The following is a 16050-nucleotide window of genomic DNA, read 5'->3' as shown; positions in this document are numbered from 1 at the left end:
AACATTTCTGCAGTATTGAAGGTCCCCAAGAACACACTGGCCTCTATCACTCTTAAATGGAAGAAGTTTGGCACAACCAAGACTCTTCCTAGACTAAGCAATCGGGGGAGAAGGGCCCTTGTCAAGGAGATGACCAAGAACCCAATGGTAACTCTGAAAGAGCTCCAGAATTCCTCTGTGGAGATGGGAGAACCAGACAGAAGCCACTCCTCAGTTAAAGGCACATGATAGCCTGCTTGGAATATGCCAAAGGGCAGCTAAAGGACTTTCAGACCATGAGAAACAAGATTCTCTGATCTGATGAAACCAAGATTGAACTCTTTGGCCGAGGCTGTAATCTGCCAAAGGTGCTTCAACAAAGTACTGAGTAAAGGGTTTGAATACTTACGTAAATGTGATATACTGTATATATATATTTTTACAAAAATGTAAAGAAATCTGTTTTTGCTTTGTCATTATGACGTATTGTGTGTCAATTTTAGAGTAAGGCTGTAATGTAACGTAACAAAAGGTGGAAAAAGTCAAGGGGTTTGAATACTTTCTGAATGAACTGTATATAGAGTCCCAGTCAAAGGTTCGGACACATCTACTCATTCTAGGGCTTTTCTTTATTTTTACTATTTTCTACATTGTAGCGTAATAGTGGCGACATCAAAACTATGAAATAACAGATATGGCATCATGTAGAAACCCAAAAAGTGTTAAACAAATCAAAATATATTTTATATTTGAGATTATTCAAAGTCGCCACCCTTTGCCTTGATGATAGCTTTGCACACTCTTGACCTTGTCTCAACCAGCTTCATCGGGTAGTCACCTGGAATGTATTTCAATTAACAGGAGTGCCTTGTTAAAAGTTAATTTGTGGAATGTCTTTCCTTCTTAATGCGTTTGAGCCAATCAGTTGTGTTGTGACAGGGTAGGGGTGGTATACAGAAGACAGCCCTGTTTGGTAAAAGACCCAGTCCATATTATGGCAAGAACAGCTCAAATAAGCAAAGAGAAACAACAGTCCATCATTACTTGAAGACATGAAGGTCAGTCAATCTGGAAAATTTCAAGAACTTTGAATGTTTCTTCAAGTACAGTCACAAAAACCATCAAGGGCTATGATTAAACTGGTTCTCATGAGGACCACCACAGGAAAGGAAAATCCAGAGTTACTTCTGCTGCAGAGGACAAGTTCATTAGAGTTACGAGCCTCAAATTTCAGACGAAATAAATGCTTCACAGAGTTCAAGTAACAGACACATCTCAACATCAACTGTTCAGAGGAGAATGCGTGAATCAGGCCTTCATGGTCGAATTGCTGAATAAAAAATCTCGACTAAAGGACACCAATAAGAAGAAGAGTATTGCTTGGGCCAAGAAACACGAGCAATGGACATTAGACCAGTGGAAATCTGTCCTTTGGTCTGATTAGTCCAAATGTTAGATTTTTCGTTCCAACCGCTGTGTCTTGTGAGTTGCAGAGTAAGTGAACGGATGATCTCTGCATGTGTGGTTCCCACCGTGAAGCATGGAGGTGTAATGGTGTGAAGGTCAGTGATGATGGGCTTTTTGTAAGGGCTATTTGACCAAGAAGGAGATTGGTGGAGTGCTGCTTCAGATGACCTGGCCTCCACAATCATCCAACCTCAACCCAATTGAGATGGTTTGGGATGAGTTGGACTGCAGAGTGAAGGAAAATCAGCCAACAAGTGTTCAGCATATTTGGGAACTCCTTCAAGACTTTTGGAAAAGCATTTCTCATGAAGCTGGTTGAGAGAATGACAAGAGTGTGCAAAGACATCATCAAGGCGAAGGGTGGCTTTATGGTTGTGTATATTTTTATTTGTTTTTAACAGTTTGTTGGTTACTACATGATTCCATATGTGTTATTTCATAGTTTTGATGCCTTCACTATTATTCTACAATGTAGAAAACAGTAACAATAAAGATAAAACCCTTAAGTGATTAGGTGTGTCCAAACCTTTGACCGGGACTGTATATATTTATATTAAAAATATTTTAAAAATGAATAAGAAAATTCAGACACTTAAACTTCAAGGGCCGGTTTTACAGATACATATTAAGCCTAGTCATGGACTAAAAAGCACTTTCAATGGAGATTTTCTATTGAGCTTGCTTTTTAGTCCAGCACTATGTTTAATCTGTGTCTGAGAAACTGGCCCTAAATCAATGATGTATTGCCCTTATTTGGCAGTTATTTTAAACTCACATTGAAGGGATGCAGTCTGTAATGTTTTAAGCATTTAGCTCATTATCTGAATAGGCAATTGTTCTCCATAATCAATAGTTGAATTCTTTGGCCAGGCAAGTCTAGCCAGGATTGTTATTCTATATGCTAAATATTTCATTCAGCGAAGGGTCAATTGTACAGTATGTCCCTGTGTTCTGTTTCCTTATTAAATCAAGTTTTCCTAACTACAGTACTAACCCTCAGGGAAACCGGTATCCTTAGAAAAAAGGAAACTAGATGAAATTCCACAACACAGGAATTTTAAACAGATGGTGATCCACTAAAATAAGACCTCACCAATTAGATTCACTTAAAATATGTGAAAATATGTTTGTCTGAAATAGAAGATCACATCACTGTTGCAGACATCATGTATTTTTTCGCCATGTTTTCTGTCCAGCATGGAAATCAGTGATGTGTTTACTTGATCTCTTTCATAGATTCATAGATCTAATGCCATGCCTGTCTGAGACAAACAAAAACACTCTCACAATGTGTTTACTATTGCAGTGAGCTAAACCACTGAGGTGGGCTGGTGGGAGGATAAGGATCTCTTGCTTTCTCTCACTCTGCCCCTTTCTTTCCCTCTCTCTCTCTCATTATCTCGTTCTCTCTTCCTCCGCTTTTTTTGTCTGTCTCTCTCTCTCTCTCTCTCTCTCTCCCTCTCTCTCTCTCTCTCTCTCTCTCTCTCTCTGTCTGTTTCACTTTCTCTCTGTCTCTGTCTCTCTGTCGCTCTGTTTGTCTCTGTGTGTCTCCCCCCACCCTCTGTAACAAGGTCAGATAGGCTGGTTGACTTGAGTGAATGTAATCAGGCTAAGTGTGTGTGTCCCGTATCAGTGTGTCCTCAGTCGCTCTCTCTGTATCTCTCTGTATCTCTCTGTATCTCTCTGTATCTCTCTGTATCTCTCTATCTCTCTGTATCTATCTCTCTGTATCTCTCTGTATCTCTGTATCTCTCTGTATCTCTCTGTATCTCTCTGTATCTCTCTGTATCTCTCTGTATCTCTCTGTATCTCTCTATCTCTCTGTATCTCTCTGTATCTGTCTGTATCTCTCTGTATCTCTCTATCTCTCTGTATCTCTCTATCTCTCTGTATCTCTCTGTATCTCTCTGTATCTCTCTCTCTCTGTATCTCTCTGTATCTCTATCTCTCTGTATCTCTCTATCTCTCTGTCTCTCTGTATGGGATTGAACCACTTTACTTCATTCTCCCCTAGCAGTCAAAAGCCCTGGGGCGGGCTTGCACACACACACACACACACACACACACACACACACACACACACACACACACACACACACACACACACACACACACACACACACACACACACACACACACACACACACACACACACACACACACACACACACACACACACACACACACACACACACACACACACTGCAGTGACATGCTCTATTTTGAATGTCACTTTTAGCGTGACAAGGGAGCTGTCGACCAGCCTTCTATATCGAAGTGAGGGATCCGTCTCTTCTCTCCTCATCCATTCTCCTCTTTCTTCTCCCTCTATCTTTCTCTTCACCCTCTTCTATTTCCTCCCTGACACTTTTTTAGTGACATCACACAATCCTTCACGTAGAAGATCTCATGAACACACATACATGGTGCATACAAACATACACACAGTTCATACTTTTCTCTTGTGCACGCACACATACTGCTTAACCACTTAACCCATCTATCTCTCTCTGTCTCTCTGTCTCTGTCAATTCATTTCAGGCCTTTATTGGCATGGGAAACATATGTTTACGTTGGCAAAGCAAGTGAAATAGATAATAAACAAAAGTAAAATAAACAAGAATAAATGTACCGTAAACATTACACTCACACATTTTAAAAGACATTTCAAATGTCATATTATGGATTTATACAGTGTTTTAATGATTTACAAATAGTTGAAGTACAAAAGGGAAAATAAATAAACATAAATATAGGTGGTATTTACAGTGGTGTTTGTTCTTCACTGGTTGCCCTTTTCTTGTGGCAACAGGTCACAGATTTGCTGGCGTGATGGCACACTGTGGTATTTCACCCAAAAGGTATGGGATTTTTATCAAATTTGGATTTGTTTTGGAATTCTTTGTGGGTCTGTCTAATCTGAGGGAAATATGTGTCTCTAATACGGTCATACATTTGGCAGGAGGTTAGGAAGTGCAGCTCTGTTTCCACCTCATTTTGTGGGCAGTGAGCACACAGCCTGTCTTCTCTTGAGAGCCATGTCTGCCTTCGACGGCCTTTCTCAATAGCAAGGCTATGCTCACTGAGTCTGTACATAGTCAAAGCTTTCCCAAATTCTGCCACTGTGTACTCTCTGTTTATGGCCAAATACAATTCTAATTTGATCTGTTTTTATGTCAAATTGTTTCCAATGTGTCAAGAAAATTATATTTTGGATTTCTCATTTGTTTGGTGTCACGCCCTGATCTGTTTCACCTGTCCTTGTGATTGTCTCCACCTCCTCCAGGTGTCGCTTATTTCCCCAGTATATTTATCCCTGTGTTTCCTGTCTCTCTGTGCCAGTTCGTCCTGTATGTTTCCAAGTCAACCAGCATGTTTTTCCTGTTCGCCTGCTTTTCTATTCTCTTTTACTAGTGTGTGTTCCCACAACACAACTGATTGGCAACTGATTGGCTGATTTTCCCAGAAGTGGATAGATTCTATGGAATCTTCAATTACATTGAGCTGATTTCTGACGTGCTGTTCCTTCTTTTTCCATGGTGTATTTCTGTATTGTTTTAGTGATTCACCATAGTGAAGGCATAGGCTCAAGTTTTCTGGGTCTCCACATTTTTGGTTGGATAGGTTTCTCAATGTCTTAGGTTTTTGTGTTCTTCATCAAACCATTTGTCATTTTTGTAAATTTTCTTAGGTTGTCTGCTTGAAATGTTTTGATTTGATAGAGAAGCTAAGAAGAAGAAAGAAGAAATATACTGTTAAGGTTTTCTACTGCCAAGTTTACACCTTCACTATTACAGTGAAACGTTTTGTCCAGGAAATTGTCTAGAAGGGATTGAATTTGTTGTTGCCTAATTGTTGTTTGGTAGATTTCCACACTACTTTCCCTCCATCTACAGCGTTTCTTAATATTATTCTGTTCTTTTGGCTTTGATGCCTCATGATTGAGTATTGCTCTGTTCAAGTCAAGTGTGATTTTGCTGTGATCTGATAGGGGTGTCAGTAGACTGACTGTGAACTCTCTAAGAGACTCTGGGTTGAGGTCAGCGATAAAGTAGTCTACAGTACTACTGCCAAGAGATGAGCTATAGGTGTATCTACCATAGGAGTCCCCTCGAAGCCTACCAATGACAATGTACATACCCAGCGACCGACAGAACTGCAGGAGTTATGACGTGTTTTTGTTGGTTATGTTGTCGTAGTTGTGTCGAGGGGGGCAAATGGGGGAGGGAATTCTGTCACCTCCGGGTAGGTGTTTGTTCACCTGTGGGCTGAGCGTGTCAGGTTCTTGTCTAGTTCTGGCATTTAGGTCGCCACAGAGTAGTACATGTGGGCCTGGAAATTGTTGATCTCCCCCTCTAGAATGGAGGAGCTGTCATCGTTAAAGTATGGGTATTCTATTGGTACCCTTTTCTCTGTTGAGATTATTTCCTTATTCATTTTTAGCCAGATGTAAAATGTTCCTGTTTTGACTCATTTAAAATAGTGGGTTAGGTCTGCTCTATACCAAATGAGCATATCCCCTGAGTCTCTTCCCTGTTTCACACCTGGTAGTTTGGTGGATGGGACTACCAGCTCTCTGTAACCTAGAGGGCAAACTGTGGGTCTGTCTCCTTTATACCATGTTTCTTGTAGGATGACAATGACTGTATTCCAATTTCTTTGATGAAGTCTGGGTTCCTGCTCTTTAGGCCAAAGGCAGATGACCTCAGACCTTGTATATTCCAGGATGAGATAGTAAAAGCTTTGAGTTCCATAGTGTCTAGTGTTGTTTTTGTGTGGTTTAGGCCTGGACCATCACAGTAGCTGTGAGCAGAGCATGTTGAGCATCTGATGCATACCTCTTAGGTCGCAGGATGGGGCTTGGGTGGGTGTAATAGTGGGGTTGGGCCTGTTGCTCTGCTCATGGCCTGGGCATATGTCCTGCTGTCATGTTAAGGTCCTTGAAGCAGGGGCGGAGTGCATGGGGTGGCAGAAGGGGCATAGGTCTGATATGGGGGGGCCTATACAGGGTGTGGCCAGGGTTTGCTTGAGGTGGTCTTTTTAAAATATATTTTTTAATTTGACCCCTTTTCCTCCGCAATTTCGTGGTTTCCAATTGCTTTTTAGTAGCTACTATCTTGTCTCATCGCTACAACTCCCGTACGGGCTCGGGAGAGATGAAGGTTGAAAGTCATGCGATACACAACCCAACCAAGCCGCACTGCTTCTTAACACAGCGCGCATCCAACCCGGAAGCCAGCCGCACCAATGTGTCGGAGGAAACACCGTGCACCTGGCAACCTTGGTTAGCGCGCACTGCGCCCGGCCCGCCACAGGAGTCGCTGGTGCACGATGAGACAAGGATATCCCTACTGGCCAAACCCTCCCAAACCCGGACGACGCTAGGCCAATTGTGCGTCGCCCCACGGACCTCCCGGTCACGGCCGGTTACGACAGAGCCTGGGCGCGAACCCAGAGTCTACAGTACAACGCCCTTAACCACTGTGCCACCCGGGAGGCCTTGCTTGAGGTGGTTGCTGGTTGGGGTGTGGCTGGTGATGCTGTGGTCTGGGTGTAGGTCCTCTTGGCGTGGGTTCTCTCAGTGCAGGTCCTTCAGGAGGGGGCCTTTCAGGTCTGGGAGGGGTATCCGTTGCTCTGTTGCTCCTGTGTGAGGTGATGGGACTACGGTTGAGGGTGACGTCCTTCAGGGTCCTGGTAAAAGTTGGGATTGCTGCCTTGGCGAGGTGGACCTGGTTGTAAAGGCTGTTCAAGTCCAGGTAGCCATTAGTTTAGCCACTTTGTGTTTGGGAAAAAGTTTATCCCCTTGAATGTATTTGCCATTTGAGTCAATGAGGAGCACAATCTCTGGATTTTGTGTGTCCTCGGTGGATGAGTGGGGGTTGTCAGACGGCCATCTATCTCCACCTTCTGTCCTCTGGGTCTTGTTGGGGGGGGGGGTCTGTTTTGCGGGTTTGTTCTGTCTGGATTGTGTGGAATAGCTCTCTGTGCTCCACCATGTCTCTCTGCAGCTCTGCGAATGTATCCCTCTCAAAGATGGAGTAGCAGGGAAGTTGTGGACCTGGGTGTGTTCAGTGCTGGTGGGTGACTATCCTCGTCTGCAGGATAGTTTGAGGAGGTGTGATCAGACTCACTCAGGTTGGGGAGTCGTCACAGAGGGAAAGCCTTTCCTGCTGTACTCTCTCTTTGATCCCGTAAATGTCTTGCTGGAGCTGCATGAGGAAGCCCTGCACCATTACTGTCCCAGACTTGTACATGTTGACAGAGATAGTTTCAATTTCCTCAATGTATAGTTTTCTGAGTTTCCACCCTGGGCCAATACCCTCTCTCTTGATATACTTGATATACTCTTGGTACTGTGCCATGCCAGGGGAAGGTCTGTGTGGAAAATAAAGTTGCTTACACTCCCCTCTTTGTAGCAGTCAGCAAATAGGTTCTCTAGATTGTCCTTGAGAAGCTTTGTTTTGTGCTCTCTCTCTCTCTCTCTCTCTCTCTCTCTCTCTCTCTCTCTCTCTCAGGGCTGTCAGCTTGCTCCGCATCTGACTACAATATCCGATGAACGTCATATTTTGACAGTTAAGTTGATGCCTTAATTCAGAATGGTTAAGGTAAGGGTTAAGGTTTGGGACAGGGTTAAAATGAAGGGCTGCAAAAATGAGTGCCTAGAACTGCGATTGAACACGCAGCCCTCGGGGCCGGAGCTCGCAGTGTACACCCATCTGCCATTTCCGTCCACAACGCCCTAGCAAACCACAACCCTACTTGATGGTAATAGCGCTCAATGTTTCCCCTTGGGGGAGGTTTTGAAGGTATCTCCTGACGTCCTGGGACCTGAAAGGACGTTGAATATAGTCTTGGATCTCGAGCGACCTGGCTGGTCTCGTGTCCTGGGATGTGCGTGACTGGAGAATTAGCACAATGACCCAGTTAGGTCACAGAGAAAAGAGTCCTCTGCACACACAAATGCAGCACACATGCACAGCAGCACACACACATACACGTCAGCCCACTACTACAGCTACTGCAGCTACCACAAGGACTAGGCACTACTGTAATGCTATATGTTTATGTCTTGACTATACACAAATGGAGAGATTCACGAGACAAGCATCTAAAACATAAACTAAAACATTTTCTAGCTGACTGCTTTTCTGCATACATATTGATCTGAGTGCTAATGGGAGCCGGCAACTAATTATGGAAAGCATGAGTGTCTACCCGCCGCAACTACACACAAAAACATAAGTTCCCTTCATCTCTCTGTGTGTGTTTGTGTGTGTGCCAAGAGCTGTCAATGCCTTGCTCCCCAGGAGAGTGTGTTTCCTTCAGGGCGTAAACAGGTATGTAGATGTGTGTGTGTGTGTTTGTGTGTGCCTCAAATCGTGTTCTAACTGGACAGCACACAGAACCAAAACCAATCAGAATTAAGTAGAAACAAGACAGGTGAACCAGTGTTCCGTACCTCATTCGCCTCATTTGGCACATTTAGCCGACGGAATATTTCATGTTTAATTATCCAGGGGAAGTGATTAATAGTTTTTAATTACCGTAACCCCGGTCACCTAAAATGTACACTGGTCCCTAAATGAGGTCAGTCCACCAGAGAAAATAAACAACACAAAAATTAAAAAGAGTCAAGAAAATAAAAAAAGACAAGGTATTTTCCATGACTCACCATAGCTTATCATCTTAAAAGTAGTCAGGACTTGAGCTATTCAACCAAGCCATCCATCAACTCAACCACACAAAACACACAGAAAACATCCAAGGCTGAAAATTGACCACAAATGCACAGATTGAGCACAGGTAGGGCAAAGTATAGATAAAGTACTGCAGTACAGTAACATAATGTAAAACAAGTTAGTCTAACACAACATCAGTGACCCAGAGTGTGACTCACCGATGCAGGACTCCCTGTGCTCCTCGAACCCTGCACTGCAGACACACCTCCCGATGGGCACCAGCCACTCCCCCTCGGCGCTGCAGTACATCTTGGGCGTGTCTCTCTCCTCGGCGTGATCCACACACTGACCCCTGACCTCCACCAGGGAGGAGGAGTCAGCGCCCGTCACCACGTCAGTGAACACGGCTAGGTTGCGGCCCACGCCCGAGCAGCGCTTGTAGTACACCCTCACAGAGGTCAGGGCGATGCACGCCCCAATGTCCTGGAAGGCCAGGTAGAAGCCTCGTCTAGTGAGGGGGCCCACACCTCGAACCTGGAGGAGAAGGAGATGACATTACCTCTCAATCTTTCATTAAAAAAAGTAAATGTGGGAGCAAAGTAAAATGTGGCACTGTGAAAGGCACGAGATCAGGTGAAGAGAACTACTTTCAGCACCATGGAGAGCTCCACTCACTTTAGCACCATGCTGGCTAAAATGTAGAAATCAACACTGCTCACTCAAAACAAGTAATTTTCCAAGTCTATATAAACCAACATAATTTTGCACTTTGGTTTCTTTTTTTAAGATCTTTTTTTGTTTGTTGGTATTTTACCCCTTTATTTGTGATATTCAATAACGATCTTGTCTCATTGCTGCAACTTCCCAATGGGCTCAGGAGACGCGAAGGACGAGTCATGCGTCCTCCGAAACATAACCTGCCAAACCAGGCTTCTTAACACCTCCCACTTAACCCAGAAGCCAGCTGCACCAATGTGTCGGAGGAAACACCGTCCAACTGACGACCAAAGTCAGCGTGCAGGCAACCGGCCCACCACAAGGAGTCGCTAGAGCGCAATGAGACAAGTAAAGCCCCCTCGGCCAAACCCTCCCCTAACCCGGATGACGTTGGGCCAATTGTGCGCCGCCCTATGGGACTCCTGGTCACAGGATCAAACCCAGGTCTGTAGTGACACCTCAAACACTGCGATGTAGTGCCTTATACCGCTGTGCCACTCGGGAGGCCTGCACTTTAGTTTCTAATAAGTGAGCGAACCTCAGTGTTGAGTTTGAGTCTCCTGACTCCCAGGTCGACTCCAGTGAAGCTCTCATCAGCAGCAATGGTGTCGATCTTGGTGAACTGGGTCTCTTTTATGGCCGTGCCCACCGTTCGGTCTGACTCATAGTAGTACAGGTTAAATGTCTCCTGTTCATCAGATAACAGAACACATGCACACAATTGTTTACAGGTTTACTGGGAGAAGAGATATCAAATTGTCAATGATGAGGAAATAAAGGACTGCATTCCTGGAAGTAAGGTTATTTTAAATAAATCTGTTCCTCTTTGATGAGACATATAGAAATGACCAAGTCAACAAGTTGCATTTTAGGGGTCAAGGTCTAAATCAGGGATCATCACTTAGACTCAGCCTCGAGCCAAATCTTTTCTTGAGTGGATGGTCAGAGATCCAGAACATACAGTGGGGAGAACAAGTATTTGATACACTGCCGATTCTGCAGGTTTTCCTACTTACAAAGCATGCAGAGGTCTCATTTTTATCATAGGTACACTTCAACTGTGAGAGACGGAATCTAAAACAAAAATCCAGAAAATCACATTGTATGATTTTTAAGTAATTAATTTGCATTTTATTGCATGACATAAGTGTTTGATACATCACAAAAGCAGAACTTAATATTTGGTACAGAAACCTTTGTTTGCAATTACAGAGATCATACGTTTCCTGTAGTTCTTGACCAGCTTTGCGCACAGTGCAAGCAGGGATTTTGGCCCACTCCTCCATACAGACCTTCTCCAGATCCTTCAAGGTTTCGGGGCTGTCGCTGGGCAATACGGACTTTCAGCTCCATCCAAAGATTTTCTATTGGGTTCAGGTCTGGAGACAGGCTAGGCCACTCCAGGACCTTGAGATGCTTCTTATGGAGCCACTCCTTAGTTGCCCTGGCTGTGTGTTTCGGGTCATTATCATGCTGGAAGACCCAGCCACAACGCATCTTCAATGCTCTTACTGAGGGAAGGAGGTCCCCAAAGAATGATGCTTCCACCTCCATGCTTCACGGTTGGGATGGTGTTCTTGGGGTTTTACTCATCCTTCTTCTTCCTCCAAACATGGCGAGTGGATTTTAGACCAAAAAGCTCTATTTTTGTCTCATCAGACCACATGACCTTCTCCCATTCCTCCTCTGGATCATCTAGATGGTCATTGGCAAACTTCAGACGGGCCTGGACATGCGCTGGCTTGAGCAGGGGGACCTTGCGTGCGCTGCCGGATTTTAATCCATGACGGCGTAGTGTGTTACTAATGGTTTTCTTTGAGACTGTGGACCCAGCTCTCTTCAGGTCATTGACCAGGTCCTGCCGTGTAGTTCTGGGCTGGTCCCTCACCTTCCTCATCATCATTGATGCCCCACGAGGTGAGATCTTGCATGGAGCCCCAGACCGAGAGTGATTGACCGTCATCTTGAACTTCTTAAATTTTCTAATAATTGCGCAAACAGTTGTTGCCTTCTCACCAAGCTGCTTGCCTATTGTCCCGTAGCCCATCCCAGCCTTTACGCAGCTCTCTGGTCTTGGCCATTGTGGAGAGGTTGGAGTCTGTTTGATTGAGTGTGTGGACAGGTGCAGTTAATACAGCTAATGAGTGGAGAACAGGAGGGCTTCTTAAAGAAAAACTAACAGGTCTGTGAGAACCGGAATTCTTACTGGTTGGTAGGTGATCAAATACTTATGTCATACAATAAAATGCTAATTAATTACTTAAAAATCATACAATGTGATTTACTGGAATTTAGTTTTAGATTCCATCTCTCACAGTTGAAGTGTACCTATGATAAAAAATGACAGACCTCTACATGCTTTGTAAGTAGGAAAACCTGCAAAATCAGCAGTGTATCAAATACTTGTTCTCCCCACTGTAATTAAGCAACAAGGCCTGAGGGGGTGTGGTATATGGCCAATATACCACAGCTAATGGCTGTTCATATGAACAATGCAACATGGACTGCCTGGATACAGCCCTTAGCTGTGGTATATTGGCCATACACCACAAACCCCCAAGGTGCCTTATTGCTATTATAAACTGGTTACCAACTTAATTAGAACATTTGTTTTTTCATACCTGTGGAATACGGTCTGATATACCACAGCTTTCAGACAATCAGCATTCAGGGTTCGAACCACCCAGTTTATAACTACAAATAATTTGTTGACTGCACAGGAATTTGTAGAGACACGGGAAACCCCAGCAACGTTGCAGTTCTTGACACACTCAAACCGGTGAGCCTGGTACCTACTACCATACCCCGTTCAAAAGCAATGAAATATTTTCTCTTGCCCATTTACCCTCTGAACAGCACACATACACAATCCATGTCTCAGTTTTTTCAGGTGTTAAAAATCTTTATTTGACCTCCTCCTTTTCATCTACACCAGGGGTACGAGCAATGCCGTTGGGGGTACGCGCAATGCCGTTGGGGGTACGCGCAATGCCGTTGGGGGTACGTGCAATGCCGTCGGGGGTACGCCAAATATTTTCTTTACATTATTCTTCACGTTTTCAAACAGTACATTTATATTTTCCAACAGAGCTATACATTTGTTTTTTATTCTCGCCTGAGTCGCCTCGTTTCACTGCCAACAAACAATATAATTAAAACCATGTAGTATTCAGCGAAATAACAACACAATGTCAAATACAGGTAGCCTAGTCAAATAATGTAACATCCAATTACATTACAGTTACTCTCTTGCAGGAAAACTTCACTCTTTAGAAACGAAACATGCCAATTTGAAAAATAAGCCAAGGGAGTATTTTGAGCAAGAATAAAGACGACTTTCGAGTAGTAAGACACGTTTAAAAGCAACAGATACCATTAATAAGAAGGGTCTAGAAGCATCTTACATGGTGAGCTACCGACTGGCTAGGACAGGTAAGCCCCATACTATTGTAGAGGACTTAATTATTCATGCTGCCGTGGATATGGCTGGGACAATGCTGGAGGAAAAGGCCAAAAAAACTATACAGACAATGCCTTCATCAAACAACACTGTTTCATGACGCATCAGTGACATGGCAGGAGATGTTTTGAAACAATTACTGCTTCTGGTATATGCCTGTTATGTTTATGGGGGGTCAATTAAGGAAGACCTCCTCTTCTGTAAACCACTGGAAACCAAGGTACTGGACAGCTTTGTGACATCAAATGGACTTTAGTGGTCAAGATGTGTTGCTATCTGTACTGATGGCACAAAAGTCATGACAGGGAACATAGTGGAGTGGTAACGCGCGTGCAAGCAGCTGCTCCCGACGCCTCTTGGGTACACTGCAGCATCCACAGAGATGCTCTTGCTGCCAAGGGAATGCCTGACAGCTTGAAATACGTTTTGGACACTACAGTGAAACTGGTTAACTTTGTCAAAGCAAGGCCCCTGAACTCTTGTGTATTTTCTGCACTATGCGATGATATTGGCAGCAACGTTTTTTTGAATTGATAGACGAGCTTAAAGTTTTCGTAACTGACCATCATTTTCACTTGTCTGACTGCTTGAATGATGATGAGTTTCTCACACGACTGGTTTATCTGGGTGATGTTTTTTCTCACCTGAATGATCTGAATCTATGATTACAGGGACTCTCCGCAACTATATTCAATGTGTGGGACAAAATTGAGGCTATGATTAAGAAGTTGAAGCTCTTCTCTGTCTGCATTAACAAGGACAACACACCGGTCTTTCCATCATTGTATGATTTTTTGTGTGCAAATTAACTCAAGCTTACGGACAATGTCAAAAGGGATATAGATATATTGAAGCACCTGAGTGATCCTGGGTGCCCAATTACGCAGGTACTTTCCCGAAGTGGACGACACAAACAACTGGATTTGTTATCCCTTCCCTGCTCTGCCTCCAGTCCACTAACCGATATCTGAACAAGAGGACCTCATCGAAATTTCAACAAGCGGTTTTGTGAAAATTGAATTTAATCAGAAGCAACTGCTAGATTTCTGGATAGCGCTGCGCTCATAGTTTCTTGCCTTGACATATTGCGCTGTTAAGACACTGATGCCCTTTGCAACCACATACCTATGTGAGAGTGGATTCTCGGCCCTCACTAGCATGACATGTGCATGTTAAGCATGTGAGGGAATACTTTGGAACATACAGTATTTCCAACATTAAAATCACTTGGAGCTGATATTCTGGTGTTTTTTACAATCTTCATGTCCAACAATAAAAAATATAAAGAATTGGGGAAGTTGGTGAACCCTTGTCTAAATCTTCTCCCCCTCTGTCACCTGTCTTACTCTTTCCCCCCTCCATCTTGTACCTTGCAGGTTCCCAGTACTCCAGGCATGCTGTTACAGTCCCGGAGGGTGAACTTGACCTCAATGTAGATCCTCCTGGCTCCGTCACGAGCGATCCAGCCTGTCCTCAGCCAGTTGTTCTGACTGGGACTCATCACGTTACACACCTGGTAGGTGTGGATGGGGCTGAAATACTCATCCATCTCATTGATGGAGTCCCACTGCAGGAAGAGGAGAGGAAGATGCAGGAGGGAGAGAGAGGGGTGAGGGGTTAAGAGAAAAAGTTTGACAAGAAGGGAGAGGGAAACAGTCCTGTTCAATCTCATGTAGAGAATACCCACACTCCATTTTCGGTGTAAGTAGTTACTACAATATATTTAGATTGAAACTTGTTTTTCTCTGAAAAAAAATATATTCATGACTTATTCCAGAAAACGTGTATAAAACAGTGCAGGCTGAGTACCATTATAGGATGAACAGCCATGTCAGTCAGGCAGATCTGCTACAGTAACAGCATGGTTATGCTTACATCCACAGCTCCCAGTAATAGCATCAGTCAGAAACACATTGTGTCTGTGACAGTGTTGTTTGTGTTGTAATATGGAGACAGACATCTATACAACGGGCATTTCAATTGCATATCAGGTCTAAGTGACTATTTCCGTAACGAGCGGTATGTCACTGTGTTTGATACACAACAACATTCACTCTCTAAAAGCAGGATGTTCCACTGTATATCTGCAACAATGCATCAATGCTTTTTCTCAGTATGATGTATGCGTTATACAGTGGGGAGAACAAGTATGTGATACACTGCCGATTTTGCAGGTTTTCCTACTTACAAAGCATGTAGAGGTCTAAATTTTATTAGAAAAATAAATCCAGAAAATCACATTGTATGATGTTTAAGTAATTCATTTGCATTTTATTGCATGACATAAGTATTTGATACATCAGAAAAGCAGAACTTAATATTTGGTACAGAAACCTTTGTTTGCAATTACAGAGATCATACGTTTCCTGTAGTTCTTGATCAGGTTTGCGCACAATGCAGCAGGGATTTTGGCCCACTCCTCCATACAGACCTTCTCCAGATCCTTCAAGGTTTCGGGGCTGTCGCTGGGCAATACGGACTTTCAGCTCCATCCAAAGATTTTCTATTGGGTTCAGGTCTGGAGATAGGCTAGGCCACTCCAGGACCTTGACATGCTTCTTACGGAGCCACTCCTTAGTTGCCCTGGCTGTGTGTTTCGGGTCGTTGTCATGCTGGAAGACCCAGCCACGACCCATCTTCAACGCTCTTACTGAGGTTGTTGGCCAAGATCTCGCGATACATGGTCCCATCCATCCTCCCCTCAATACGGTGCAGTCGTCCTGTCCCCTTTGCAGAAAAGCATCCCCA

The 16050-nt window shown here is 43.8% G+C and overlaps 1 protein-coding gene across 1 annotated transcript in view; it reads right to left on the bottom strand.

Annotated features, from left to right (window-relative positions):
• The window catches only part of epha8 (eph receptor A8), a 104601-nt gene that overhangs the window by 22943 nt on the left and 65608 nt on the right, over positions 1-16050 (bottom strand). Inside the window, exons 3-5 of the mRNA XM_035777682.2 lie at positions 14672-14869; positions 10381-10530; positions 9344-9659 (exon numbers count right to left, since the gene is read on the bottom strand). Coding sequence (XP_035633575.1) covers positions 9344-9659; positions 10381-10530; positions 14672-14869 — 664 coding nt within the window. The remainder of the gene's footprint in view (positions 1-9343; positions 9660-10380; positions 10531-14671; positions 14870-16050) is intronic.

The sequence above is a fragment of the Oncorhynchus keta genome, chromosome 10 (genome assembly GCF_023373465.1).
Source record: "Oncorhynchus keta strain PuntledgeMale-10-30-2019 chromosome 10, Oket_V2, whole genome shotgun sequence".
NCBI classification, from domain to species: Eukaryota; Metazoa; Chordata; class Actinopteri; order Salmoniformes; family Salmonidae; genus Oncorhynchus; species Oncorhynchus keta.
The sequence above is the reverse complement of the archived record's forward strand: the minus strand, read 5'-3'. Positions and strand labels throughout refer to the sequence as shown.